Source organism: Sinohyriopsis cumingii, chromosome 6 (assembly GCF_028554795.1).
Source record: "Sinohyriopsis cumingii isolate HCF-2022 chromosome 6, ASM2855479v2, whole genome shotgun sequence".
In the NCBI taxonomy this organism is placed as follows: Eukaryota; Metazoa; Mollusca; class Bivalvia; order Unionida; family Unionidae; genus Sinohyriopsis; species Sinohyriopsis cumingii.
This window is the reverse complement of record NC_142966.1, coordinates 20,797,035-20,812,591: the sequence shown is the minus strand read 5'-3', so window position 1 is coordinate 20,812,591 and position 15,557 is coordinate 20,797,035. Positions and strand designations below refer to the sequence as shown.

Sequence of the window (15,557 nt, the reverse complement as noted above, 5' to 3'; positions counted from 1 at the left end):
GCACTTCTACTGCTAGAACCAATACTGCAGCACCAACAGTGCTTCTGGGGCCAACAGATAATCATTGTGGCTGCTGTAAAGCTTGTCAGGATAGTCCTTGTCAGCTTCAAAGAAATATTTAATATCACTGTTGCTATCAAACTTGCAGTGTCAGCATGTGCAGGATGGATCCTCTTTAATGCCAACATGCAAGGGCTCCATCATTTCCTGTCCATAAAGAGATGCAGTTAAGCTACATGATGTAAATGTTTGGAACCAAAGGGTCATGCCCATCCACACCTGAGTTGTTGGCACACACACATCAGTGGCTGACAGTTGAAATGAAACCACAAATTCTTCTGTCAACAGATGTTCATCAGTGTCAGTGAGTTGTTCCAGCTCAGCCTTGGTTTAAAACAAAAGTGCATCCCAGGTCAGTCCCGGTAACAAAAAAATTGTACTGCACAGGATCAGACTTGTACACATACATGGCTGTATCACTGAACTTTTCAGACTTCTGTGAGTGAAAGTGCATCTGTTCTCAAATACAAATCATGATAGTCACCATCTGAATGCTGACCAGACTTCGTGTGATCATAGTCATTGATGGAAATATCTTCACATGACGGCAACAAATAAAATGCCTCTATCAGAGGAGTTTCTGCAAACTTTTCCTGTCCACTCACGTACTCATAGGGATATACTCCTTTTCTAGTTGTCAACTTCAACTTGTGAGGATTAGCAGTACCATATCAACCAGTGAGTTTGAATCAATCATTAGAGCGTGCTGTAAGGTTAATGACTCTCTTATTCAGAAACTAGAGAGGGTCAATGAACAGCGGCAGATCCAGCCTAAATGTCATGAACTTTTCCATGTTGAAGATTACACTTATTAATGCCTTTGATGCTACATTGACTTCTTGCATGAACAGGTGACCATCATACAGACACATGTTATGAAGCACCACAGGCATTTTTCTTCTCCTAAGTAAATTTGGAACTGTAGATTGCATAAGCTGTGTGCAGCTCCTCTCTACATGTATAAGCAGTAATGTGACAGTAATCAGCATCATTGGAGTTAAATGTACCATCACAGATCCAGCATGAGTGACTGTGGAAACTTGAAAGTTTGATCATTAGGTACAATCATTTCTGTATTTAATTTGGAATACAGGATAAATTACTTACTTTGTTTCTTGTAGTGTATCTTTTTATGTAATTAAGCCTTAGGTAGAATAAGAAAATGAGTATATAATAAAAAGGTTACTGCATTTGTATTGAAAAAGATGAACTCGTTTTGTCAGATGTATACTACACTCCTGTATGTCATGCAGTATCCATCCGAAAAAAAACATGTTCATATGTTTTCCAGAAAAATACATTAACAGCAATGCCAGGATTAAGTTGCCCAAACTTACTGATGTCAGTAACTTATGTAGGAAGTTCTGTTACCAAACTTTAAATTACACCTAGGTGTTGCCAGTATTTTCTAGGTTGGTCTTGATTATAAATCATGGGATGCAATGCAGACAAGAGAACCAATTCAAAGCATCATTTGTCATCATTTTTTAGTTTGATTACTGAACAATGTTGAATTCATGCTGGTGTTGGAACACATCTCAACCCACAAAAAGGAATTAGGTGGAAATGTGCAGTTGAACTTCCATGCATCTATTTACAGTCCATCCTGATCCTACATTGGTGAATTTTTCCAATGTCACAAGAGTCCTTCAAAAGATTTTTCAGTATCATTGTTAATGGTCTCATTCATTATCTTTATGGTTCAGAATCACATGAGTACATGAATCCATGGGCTTGTGATTTTAAACACATTATCATTATCATGATTAAGTGGCATAATCAAATTCACATGTTAATACAATTCCAGGGTGCATCTTTGAAACAAGCTTCACTGTCTTTCTGTGGCTTGTATTAATTGGAAAATCGCTGGAGAGTCTTATAAATCTCCATGATTTTTATTAACACACAAATTCAGGAACTTGCGATTCTTGTGCTTTTGTGGCAGCCTCAGTGGCAATGGCATATGCGATTTGGGAAAGTCTTTTTCATCACTGACCACCTGTACTATTACAGCCTGCTTTGGCCTGTGTAGGAATCTTGCTATAATATGCTGCTGTTTCATGAAGTTTCTTCACAGCTGACTATAGCAAAAGCCGAAACATTAAAATTATGTCAGCTTTTCTCATACCACTTAGGATTATGACTCTGGTCTTAAAATAAGTAATAGAAATAAGTGATACTAATAGGTTTTCTAAAATTCAACAAATAATTTATAAAAGTTGAAAAATGCAAAACAAACTTGTGGTACTGTGAAATAAATCCCAAATAATCCTAGAATTTCTGACAAGACCTAATAAAGCTCTGAATAAACTTAAATGTTAATTCGAAATAGATCCACTTCAGCAAGTGTTGATGCATCTATGGTGTCCCATATCATGGTGATGCTCGAACAGTCTGTTGTTGAATCACAATGGTACAATCCAAGAATATATCTTTATTTGAAATTTCACTATAAATCAAAGTCTTTATTTCCAAGATAATTATTTTTGAGCACTTTATATTTCCAGAGAAGAATTATTTGAATTAAATAATTTAAATGAATAAATTCCAGCCCAGATGAAATACTGGACACACCAATAATACATCTGATTCTGCTCAGATCTTAAAGCACAAATAATTTTTCCAGTAACAAAGTTGGATACCCATCAACCTGACCTCAGGTCACATTTAGCATTTCTACAGGAAAAAATTATTAGCTACTGGAAATTTTCATTCTAGAAAGTTCCAAATGTTTACAAAGTAAAATCTTATTTATAATTAGAAGGTCTGTTACTAAATTATAATAAAGAACAAGGAAAATGCAATGTTCTTGATTCTGACCAAGATGAATATGTTTACTTCCATTAATAATGATCTTATTATTAAACCAATACTGAGAGAAAAAATATTGGCCATGTACTAGTTGTTTACAGAATAAATTAAAAAATGGTCAATGATTCAGGTCAAGTAGAAAACGAACTTGATTTTGGACAAGGTCAAGTCCAAAATGCAAATATCCATAGCATATAATGAATTTGCCCAAAAAATATTAAAAAAACAAAACTAACAAAAAACAATACAAATTAAATATACATAACACTTGGTAATCATATACCCTACACCTGTGTGAGTTGCCTTAGTTGAATCACAATTGGCATGTGTATATGTAAGGGAAATCATTGTCTAATTGAGAAATTGTTAGATATTTGTTTTTACTTTAGCAGGATTAGAAACTGCAATAGCTTCCATCCTGGATATTATTTCATTCGCTGCAGTATAACTTTCAATGGCATTGACATAGTTTGAAGTTTCTACAGTCATAGGTTCAGTGGGTCTTCACCTACTCAAAATAATACATGTGAACAGATTTGCATAGTCAGCAAAACTGATTACCCTTATCTTGCTCAGATGCCACATTTTAGGCATGGTCAAGCACAAAGACAAACATATAACACTAAAAATGTTATTTGCAGTATTTGTAATGGCATGTTCAACTGCAGAGTTCATATTTTCCAAGGCATGCACTTTTGCAGTGATTTAATGCCATTGAACTTTATACATGTTGTGAAAAGTTTATCTGAGTAGAAACATAGTACCATATAGAGTATACTCTTCATTTATGGTAATATTAGGAAATAATGTATGAGGTTATTGTAAATAAAAAGGCATGCAGTCTACATATTCAGTTACATATAAATCTACAAACTCCTGTAAAACATGTCTCATGTCAACCTCTGCCCAAATGAGCGTAAATGATTTATCACTATGTACTTCTCTTCCTCGATAACTTGCACACAACAGTGTCCAAAAACAAAGACTGCACTATAAATGAGGCCACGAGTTACCAAGGGAACTAAAAAAAAAAAATTAATCAAATCCCCGCTGGATGGGGGGTGGGGTGTAAAGGTACTGTTTAATGGCTGGTAACTTGTTTTATAATTGCATCAAGAGTACTTTTCAAAAAAGCACTTTTTCTAATGAAGTGGTTGCATTTATTTTCAAGATGTCCAGCATCTGAAAGATCGTTAGCATTATTCCAAATGGTTTCAAACAATATTCATGTGAATGAGAGAACATTTGTGAATGATGGCATTGCTTTATGTTTTTGTTGATTAGTCTGGATTCCTGCTTCATATATGGCTATGAAGTACGAAGCAGGGAGTCTACAAAATAGGGACCAGACTAAACGTTGATACACCACGAAACAAGATTCTCTTTTCCAAAAACTCTAGACATTTATTTCATGAAACAATCATCCAAGTTGAAACTAAATTTCGGTATTGCTCACTTAGGAAAATATTGATGCCATGATTTTGCAAATATTTGTGATACTTCTCATCCTAGTGGATATCTCAAAGTGCCAATTCAGGAATTTTCTGAAACTTCATCACAATTATCCTATCTGTGAAATAAAGATCTTTATTTGACAAAGTATTAATTTCACTTGGGTGCCTTGCTATCTTTGATCACACTTATGAATGAGTTGGATAATTTAAGGTACTTTAATTATATTACAAATACCAGAGGTCAAGCTAGACTTGAATTTTAGGGAAAAGTTACTTCTCCTGTTGTACAGAACAGGGGAGAAATGGGAGCTAAACAGGAAGAAGTGGACGCAAAGCAAGAAAGGCAATATATATATATATATATATATATATATATATATATATATATATATATATATATATATATATATATATATATATATATATATATATATATATATATATATCAGTGTATCCCCCATGGGTGTAAAATTGAAGGTAAAAAAAAAACCTTGGTGTCAGAACTGGGGGTCAAATAAAAAATGTGGGTGTCAAAAATATACTGACAAATTTTCATGTGACTCGTACTTTTTCAGCTTCAAATAGGATATTGCAACTTGCACAACATTCTCTCTCTCTAAACATACAAATAAATCAACATGCATAATTAACAAACAAATGCATTGTTCATTCAAAGAATAATTTTATTAGTTCATTTTTCTTTTAAAGTCATTCTTTTAACAGTCTTCTTGTAATCAATATGAAGCAATATTATAGCCCAACACAGTATATACATGCCAATACAAAAAGCCAAATAAATCTTTTTAACAAAATGGCAGTCAAATTACTGCCTTTCATAAAATGTGTACTATCATCAGTTTCATTGTACTTCGTCATAGAACATATTTATCCAGATATCAAGGAGGATAATGATTATCTTCTTTTTAATAAGTTACACTTGAACTTTAAGATCTCTCTTTTATTGCAGCAAAGTTAAAAACCAACAAAATCTGCAATGACCCGCTGACTTTGTAATCCAAATAACGCGTTTGTCTCTGCAAGTTTACTGATTTCTTTGTTGTGAAAGAATGTGTTGGGTTATAATGTGTTCTCCAGATATCTTGTGGCGAACAAGGGCAGATTTTTTAAAATTCTAAAACACTGTCAAGAAAGGATTATTCACTTTTGCAGTCTTCACAATCACACGATCATAAGTCACACCGGTAATCCTAATGTATGAATACCATATTCCAGTCAAGGGCATTATTTTCTCCATTTTTCATTAAAGTTAGATCCACAGTTACTCTTTTGTGTTCTGCTTCTTTCACTTTATTCGCCAATGACTTTTAGTGCACGACGTTTTAATCTGGAGATCACTTTCTAGTGCATCAATCAATGAGATTAAACATCTAGATGACGGCTTGCTGAGCTTAATGGAGATCGCGTGAGAGCTCACGAGATTAGGGGAATGCCTATGCTAGTCTGGTTCATTGTTTCGAATGTTCCCTGCGTTGCACTCTGCTATACGAATAGACGAGCGCAAGGCAAGGAGCAAACAAAGCGGGGAACCAGTTAGTGCCTATGCTCGAAGAAAATACGATGGCATCCATTGTCCAATACATTGGGTATTAAATAAATCCTGATCACATTATGAAAATCCTTTGCGTCAAAAAAACGCATGGCAACAAAATGTGTGCGTCAATTTTCTCCAGCATGCGTCCCTGACGCACAAATGTGCATAAAGGGAAACACTAATATATATATATATATATATATATATATATATATATATATATATATATATATATATAATGTGTGTTCTCTTATTTGAATTTTGCCCTATTTCCTAGTATTCATATTTACATTTAACATTGGATTTAAACAATAATTTATTTTTAAATAGAAACTAGAATTATTTTTGCCATATGACTCTAAAAGAGAATAATAGAAACTACATTGTAACACATTTCAACTGAGTAACCAGATTGCATTATTGTAATTACATGATAGTAAAAATGCTCAATCAACAATTTTTAAAATACTTTATAAAAGTTCACAATAATAGCATTTTGTAAGATTTGTTAACGGGTAAGAAACAACCCTTGTGCCATGTACATGAGGGCAAATGCACACATGTCTTCAGGTCATACTGTTCATCCTAATTTCTTTGTTGTTGATACAACATTACTGTAATTATCCATACATAACTCACTAAAATGCATACAATTACAAACATGGCTCCTTTATAGTCGGTATATGAACTAAACCCTTATAACATTGACCTTATAACTCTTCTTGGGAATTCCACAACATAGCACTGTCCCACATGTTTCTGACCTACATAATTGCATTTTAATGTTAAATTTTAAATAACATAATACCACAGGAGTCGGACGTTTTATCATTAAAGTACAATGAAATCTCTGACAACATGAAATCACCTTATCTGTAAATTTACAGTACTGATGAGGTGATTTTGAGTTGTCAGAGATTTCATCATACTTTAGTGATAAAACATTAGACTCCTGTGATAATACCTAGGCTTTGCTTTCTAAGAAATGTATATTTTTTAAAAAATATATCTGCATGATGATTTACAAAAACAGACAATCTAATAAACGTGCACTTCCCAGACACATTGATGTCCGTCATGACTTCCCCATTACTCACCGGTTCACTTACGGTTTCAAACTTGGAATAATATGACGAAATAGTGTACAAGCAGCAGTTAAAATATCCAAATCACTGATTCTGTTCTCAAAACACAAATAGCTATTTACATACTATTGTTAAAGTTTCGAAACATAAGTTTGTATTTTTTTCTCATCAATGGATAACGTGGAAATTGAACAGCGATAGTTGCTAACTAACTTGGGAAAGGATTATGGTCAATCAGTTCACAAAACACATGCCCGTGAAGGTGCAAGAGTTTGTGTAATTGATATAAAAACTAGGCCTAGCTACTGATGGCTTGACAGGGTTCATACGGTTTTGAAGGTCTTTGACACTTTGGGAAAAATGAGGTAGCATTTTCAAGGCCTTGAGAGTTTGGGAAAATCGAGCAAATTACCCTTAGATCTTTTAAAAGTCTTTGAAAATTGAAATAAACCCACACACTTTAATTTCTTTTCATAATCACAAATAAAATTGTCCAAGGTTGTTAGCTTCGGATGTAGTCGAGTTGTCCTGGTTTTTTTCTTTTGATGACCCATTCAGTTTCATTTCATCATTAAACAGTACTGTAGTATTTTGCTTTCACTGTTTTCTCATATAACATGACTTGTATACAAAACGTTAGTGAAAATAGGTCTTGCAAATCTGTGTTTGTGGTCTTTGAAAGTTTGGGAAAAGTCTTTGAATTTATCATTCGGAATTCTGTATTAACCCTGCTTGATGAATACATTTCACTAACCAAGCTAAGGCGAGGGGGCATCTAAAAAGTATGGTCAGTCAATGTACCTAAAACAAATCACAGGATGAAGTCATTTTCACTTTTCCAACAGAAGGCAAAGTTTATGCTTTTTAGGCGACTTAGTTGCCCACTTCGCTTGGTAATGTGACACCTACATACACAGTAATATTTATAACCCTGTTCGATTAATTAGTTGGAATGAGTTAAACTGATTTACAACCGGGGTCATTAGATATTGCACATGTAGGATTTGCATGCCTTTTAACTTTTCTTTTATTCAGCCTCCTTTATTTGATACAAAGATGCAGTTAATGTGATAATACAAAGGAGGTCAGCTTTTAATTCAGTGGAACCATACAACAAATACTTCCAAAAGTCTGATATCAAAACACGGTTGGGACGTAATTAAGCTCAATGAAACGCTCACAGACATAGCTGTTATAATCGGTTGATGAATTTTACCTTTGAATACAAGAGGGCACATTGCACTTATGATTAAAATTAAACTGAACTAAAACACAAGTTTCACAAAAAAAAAAAAATTATTTAATTCATAGTTATTTCTTAAAGTACTGCCTCTAGCTGGCATTAGTGAAATTTTCATTGATAAAAATTTTGTTCATCATTATTTACAGTGTACCAAGAAGGTCGTTTGGAAAGAACATGTAGCAAAATATGTGACTTCTTATTAAAAGTTGATCATTTCATAATGTTGATTAAAATTTCCAGGTCCTGTCTACTTTTTTCAGGGATAAAATGAGCAATACACCAGAGTTTCATTTACCAATTTTGATCATGATTTTCTTCAAGTTAAACAAATATGGGTAATATATATATATTTTGTATTTTCTATGTTAAAAAAATGGTGCCCATGCCTGACCCCGCATTATAACGAGATTCACGAGTTATCAGGGCACAAGTTATTGAGGAAGTGGTGTATTGCATCAACCCGCATGTTTTGTTCACAGCATCAAATCCAGTAATGCTAAATGTTTTGGATTATCTATATTTCTCAGCTGTGGTTTTTGCTTCTCTAGACCTAGAAAGGGGTTCATAAAATTTCTCCAGTTGGTTAGTGGGTGTAAATGCCATCATTATATTAATACTAAAATTATCTTTATAATTGATTTGCTTATTACTGGATTCAATATCACTTCTGACATTTTTATTGTCTTCATCACTATACATCAACAACTTAAAGTTTTCTTGCACAATATGAAGCAATGATTTTTCTTCCTTTTTTGTATTTTTGCCAAGTTTGCATCATTGTCTTTCCAATAAAATTCCTAAGTCAGCTATTTTCTCAAGATGCTCCAGATACATATTTGAAAACTTGTACAACTTTTGTTATTGCTTTTGGTATTTCTTCATGTATCTTGAATTGGTCTTGGTCACTAAGCTGTTTAACACATTCTAAAAAGCATGAGTATGATCGTGAATAAGACTTGCATTTCAAGTTTGTTTTGCTGTGTTCACAAATACACCAACAATATTCTTTAAAGAAACTCAGTTCCAAACCAGGTAATAAATTACCCAGTTCATTCCATTCTTATCTGGACCTCTGTTCACATGTCAATGGTGAAATAAATTCCTGTGACTTCAGACAAGTAAGTATGAGTGTTATTCCCATCCTGACAAAGTCATGAAAATTTTGTCAGAAAATTGTTTGAAGTGTTACTAGTTGTCTGTACCATTATGCATGATGATATCTAGACATCTTTGTTTCTGATAATTTATTAATGATTTTTTTTGCTGGGAATGTTAACATCTTACTATGTCATTAAATATGTTGGAATGTAAATTGCAATTTCTTAGTGACAATTTGTTGTGTCATTTTAGGGTGATGAAGAAGCAAATCGAGGCATGCAAATATCTCCATACATGGACAGAAGAAATCCTCAGTTGGCCAAGCTGCAGGAAACTTTTATCAACCATCTGGTGGCTCCCCTGTGCAACTGCATGGTAACAGCCAGTCTCCTGCCTGGAATTTGGGTAGAGGAAGAAAGTGATAATGAAGGTAGGGCTGTTACCATGAAATTTGTGTGCCCTCTGCTAAGGCTAAAATATGTATGTATTAGCAATGAAGTTTTCCATTAGCTACCAGTGCCAGGAAATAGGGCTAGAAAAAAACCTATTTATTTTCAAGGTCAAAGGTCAGGGTCACAGGGACTGAAGGAAGACAACTTTGTTTCTACACAGTAACTTAATTTGTATACAAGGTACCCTTACAAAACTTTTTGAGAGGAGAAAGACATGAATTGATTTGATGTCAAATGGTTATGGTCACAATGTCACCAAAAAGAAAAATGGTTTCTGCACAAAATCCCTAGTTCTTTATAACTTGCTTTGGCCAAACTTTATGGATGGCTTACATATACATCACTCCCTCCTGATAATTCGTGAACCTGCTTATGATGCAGGATCAGGCATGGATCCGATTTTTTAAACCAGAAAATACCCAAAAAATCGATCCCTATTTGTTGAATTCAGGATCAAAATTGCTAACTGAAACTTTGGTATATTGCTCGTTTTATTGTTGAAAACAGTTCATAGGACCTGGAAATTTTAATCAACATTACGAAATTATCTGCTTTTAGTAGGAAGTCATTTAATTTGTAATATTTTTCTTTACAAATGATAATATTAGTATGCCGTAATTAACGATGTTCAAGGTTGTTTTGATCAGTGAAAATGTCATGCCTAGTGGAGGGAGTACTTTAATAAATAAATAACATTTAAATAAAAAGAATTTATCCAGTGAAAAATGTGTTTTAGTTTCCTTTAAGTTTAATCATCATAAATGTAATGTGTCTTCTTGTATTTAAGCATAAAATTTGTGCATCTATCGTAACAGCTATTATCACAAGCATTTCTCTGAGAACCTATTTAAGTGTCGACCCTGTTTTGAAATCTGACTAGTGGGAGTATTTTTTGTATTGTTGCACAGAATTAAAAACTGGCTTCCTTTGTATTATCATGTTAATTACATCTTTTGAATAAAAAAAAGGAGGTGGAATAAAAGAAAAGTTAAAAGGCATGCAAATCCTAGATGATTAAGATCTAGCAGGACTGGTCATATGTGTCGGGTTAACTCATTTCAGCTGATCAATTGAATAATGTTTACATAATATAATTAAACTACCTTAAATTAACCTACTCAAATATAACTGTGATCAAAGATAGCAATGTTACCAAGTGAAATAAATACTTTGTTAACTAAAATACTTTGTTTCACAGACACGGACCATTGTGGGTGAAACGAGATTTAGAGAATTCTTCAATTGCCACTTACAAGGATGATAAGAAGTTTAACTATTAATTGCAATAAAATCATGGCATGAATATTTTACTAACTGAACAAGACAAAATTTTAGTTTCGATGTAAACGATTCTCTCACAAAATAATTATCGCTAGTTCTTTTAGAGAAGGAATCTTGTTTGGTTGTGCGTTAACTGTTAGTCTGGTTCCCTGCTACACGCTACACTATTCACTATTAGGAACCAAACAAATCAACAAAACAAAAAAATAAGTGATGTAATATGCAAAATGTTTTATTGTACACATGATGGTTGTTGAAACCAGCTGGAATAATGTTAACGATCTTTCAGATGTTGGACATTTTGAAAATAACTTTCAGATGCTGGACATTTTGAAAATAAATGCTATTTATTCAGAATAACGAACAACTTCATCATAACAAAAAGTGCTTTATTGAAAATTATTCTCAGTGCGACTATATAAAACAAGGATTCAGTCATTAAACAGCCCAGTTACCACCTCCACCCCCACGGTTTTCTGGATGTCCGTCGAATTCTTTTTAGGTCCCTCAGTAACTCACTGCCTCACATTTAGTGCAGTCAGTGTTTCTGTTTCTGGACCCTGTTGTGCACAAGTTATCGAGGGAGAGGTATGTGTATACATGTATGTATGTGTGTGTGTGTGTGTATGTATCTCTATATATATATATATATATATATATATATATATATATATATATATATATATAAAGTTGAAAACAATATATGTACATATTTTATAGAAGTATAGATTTGGGTGTTTGTTTATATCCCTTAGTTAAAAGACCACTTTGGGCTCATACATTAGGTACTTTCATAACGGGTTGTATTGTCATGCACAACAGGATGAGTGGCAATTTAAAGCTTGACAAAGTCTTGTCCACCACCATCCCCACTGTAGTCATATTTTATGCGGAGGTTTTACTGAGTTGTCTGTGTCTGTTTGTGCATAAATCCCATTGGCCGTGAATTTGTTTTCTCTATGATAGGTACTCAGCATTAGGAGGTTAGTTTTTGGATTGGTTGGCCTGGTTTCAAGATAATGAGACTGGGTGGGACATGATGCCACATGTCTGCAGCATGATACTCCAGTGCTGGACATCATTATAAACTGCTACTCTGCAGACATCATTGCTATATTAATGAAATTTTTTAAAACACTACATTGAAAAGTCTCACTCACACACTTATCTTTGGGGGATTGGGGCAAACTTTGACATAAGGCCTCTGTTTGACTTTAAACTTTGTCCAGGCATAATAATTTCATGTTATCTCTGTAACTTTTAAATGATGTAATTGATTTAGAAATGGTCTATAATATTTAGACTCTTTAAGATGGACTTTAATTTTGATCTTTCAGCTAAAAAAAATTTCTTATGGTTCTAGTTGGACTTAGAAAATTCCACGTGCATCTTGAACAAGTGTTTCCTCACCTCTTGCATAAGTCATATCGAGAAGTATTTGAATCATTATTAGGTCTCTTCTTTAATGCTTTCAGCTAATTCAGACTCAGAAAAAGGGGACAGCACATCTAAAGATACAGAAGATGAAATGGATACTGAAGCTGAAACAGGTATGTTTCTGTATGGTTGTGCTTATTTATGTGCACAGAGAAGATTTACTGGCAAACATGATTCAGGTATGCCCTGAGTTGCTGAGCCTGTTCACGAATCGTGCCATCATAAATAAATAATCATGATTTTTCATTAAAAAAATACTGAGAAGAAAAATTTGGCAGAAGTTGAAGCCATATACACCACTCCCTCGATAACTCGCGCACATCGGGGTCCAGAAACATCAACCCCACTATAAGTGAGGCGCGAGTTATCGAGGGACCTATAAAATAAGCCCAAAACCAGTAAAGTGATTGACAACATAATGGAGAAATGGGGGGGGGGTAGGCAGATTATACTCTTGAATACTCACTTTATAATCGTTCTGAGATTAACTGTTAATAAATATCTCTTCATAACGGTGTACTTTATTATTTCCTCATAGGACAACATTAATTTCAGGATAAATTACAGTATACTGAGGCGATCATCGAAAACATTATTCCATGTTGTTTCCTTTCGCTTAACATGTGTATCACTTCACACATTGTGTACTACGTCACTAATTTTTATGTTGAATTGAATACCTTCTAGTTTTATTGTTTGATCCAAATTAGATATTTTTTTATATACAAAAGATCGACTCTTTTCGAGAAACAGTGTCGATCGAACGATAGATAGATAGATAGATTTGAATGCGATAGAAGTAAAATGGAAAACAAAAAAAACAAGGGTTAATCAGTACTAACATATTTAATTGGTTTACAAATTTAAAACAACGTAAATTAGAATAAGTTAATACTTGCCGTTTGTGCTACGCTTGACAATTATCAATTCACTTTTTGAAAAAATCAGTTATTTTTTTTGTGTGTGTGTTACTCCTTGGTTTCTCTGCCGCCGAGCAAAATACCTCAGATTTCTCAACTGCATGAGCTTTACGTAGTCAACATTTTTGGTCTCCAGCCACCTTATGGCAATATCAAAATATTTGATTGCTTCCTGTGCAGAGGGGTGGGGGGTGCAACATCTGCGTCTGCATCACTTTCAACACTTGTGTTACTCCAGTTAGAATCGTCTTCTGCTGCATATTTGTTCGCTATAGAAATAATTATAGTTTCATCTGACATGTATTCAGCTGTGGGGCAATCATTGTCAGCACAAATCCACTCCTCCATATCATCAAGAGAAATGCCCATCTCAGGACCATGAGTCTGTACGAATTTCTCCCAAACAGCCTCAGCATTAATGACATCAGTTTCACTGAAACATTTGAAGTCACTATAATCGTCGTTGTCTCTGCTACTGTTTTGCTTTACGTCAAAGGCAGCTCCAAGACCCTTAATCCAGCACCCGAGGTCTCTTGTAATTGATTTTTTTTTAATGCAACAAACACTTCCTCAAGTTGTTGATCAAAACAAAGCCGGCATGTACATGTAGTTAGGTTCTCACAGAAGTACTCACGGGTTTCGATGTGACGGTTGATTGACTCTTTTCATGTTTTCAATGATCAACACATTTTCCCACAAAGCAGGTGGCTGAAACAGGACTGGCAAATCTTTAAATTTTCCCGCGCACCTATTACATGCATACGGAGGACTTCCGCCTCAGTGATTTTCTGCATCCCAGATCAAAAATTGGCATCCAAATATGCATAATTAAGTGTTTTCGAGATCTCTGAAATTAATTCTTCTTTAGAACTTGCAAATTTCAAAATATGGATTATATTTTTACAGGCATTAATCACCATTTTCGATGATAAAATGAGTAATGTATCAAGGTTTAATTTATCAATTCTTATCGTAATTTTTTCATGTTCAGCATATTTTAAAGATATTTTAAATACATTTTCTCTGGAAAAAATCGGGAGCCAAGACGGACACCGCGTTATAAGCGGGATCGCGAGTTATCCAGGCACGAGTTATCGAGGGAGCGGTGTGCAATTATTTTCAGTCCTTTCATATCTTTTCCAGTAATTTGTAGTATATCATCAGTTTCCAGCATACAGCTGAGTGTTTTTCGTCCTCTCTGTATTTATGCTAATTTGTGACATAAAACCAGTTTCTGGCATATTATAATCAGAAAGTTTGTTTCATTCCTTACCAGTCTTATCTGGTAATTTGTATCATATGATCAGTTTTGCACCATTTTTTGGAATGCTTCATTTCAATTGATTGTGTTTTCTTCATGATGTACTGTGTTGTTTGTTTTGGTGGATGGGTCTTAAATTAGATTTCTGCAACATTTGTGTTTACTTGCAAACTGTAATTGGCACTGTTTCTATAAACCTTTCATGTCTGCCATGAATTTATAATGTCAGACTGATTTTAAGCCAGTCTTGAAGGCTATATGGAATCAAATAAAAATAAAAAACAAGTCCTCCATGTTTTACATACAAAAAATATTGAGAGAGCTGAGAAATGAGTCATGCAGAGTGATAAATGTTGATCCAACCTTTAACGTGTAGAAACAAATTTGGAAAAGGATCTTTTACCAAAACTGGAAAGAGCCAGTAGCAGTTTGGAGGACAGTTGTAAAGAATACATAGAGCCGTGTACTGTAAATAGTATTATATATCTGCACATATGCCTGTTTTGTAATGTTTTTAAATGATTGTATCATTCTTATGGCTTCCACATGGAATTTTATTTTGCTGCAGTAAATGTCACAAATTTTTATTAGAATAATTTTTTTTGACCCTTTTGCTCCAATCTTTCCTAGTTGGCAATGGGCATTCTCTGAATGATTGGAAAATAACATCATAGGACAGTAAAAACATGGAGGATATACTGGCTTACAACATCATAGGACAATAAAAACATGGAGGACATACTGGATTACAACATCATAGGACAATAAAAACGTGGCGGATATACTGGCTTACACCATCATACTACACTAAAAACATGGAGGATATACTGGCTTACATCATAGGACAATAAAAACATGGTGGATATACTGTCTTACAACATCATAGGACAATAAAAACATAGA

General features: G+C 34.0%; 1 protein-coding gene across 2 annotated transcripts in view; it reads left to right on the top strand.

The window, feature by feature from the left end:
* Positions 1-15,557, top strand: part of LOC149796471 (cGMP-inhibited 3',5'-cyclic phosphodiesterase 3A-like) — a 259,042-nt gene that overhangs the window by 221,058 nt on the left and 22,427 nt on the right. For both annotated transcript variants that reach the window (XM_089961176.1, XM_089961177.1), the window contains exons 10-11: positions 9,556-9,733; positions 12,512-12,586. In XM_089961176.1, the coding sequence (XP_089817302.1) occupies positions 9,556-9,733; positions 12,512-12,586 (253 nt within the window). The remainder of the gene's footprint in view (positions 1-9,555; positions 9,734-12,511; positions 12,587-15,557) is intronic.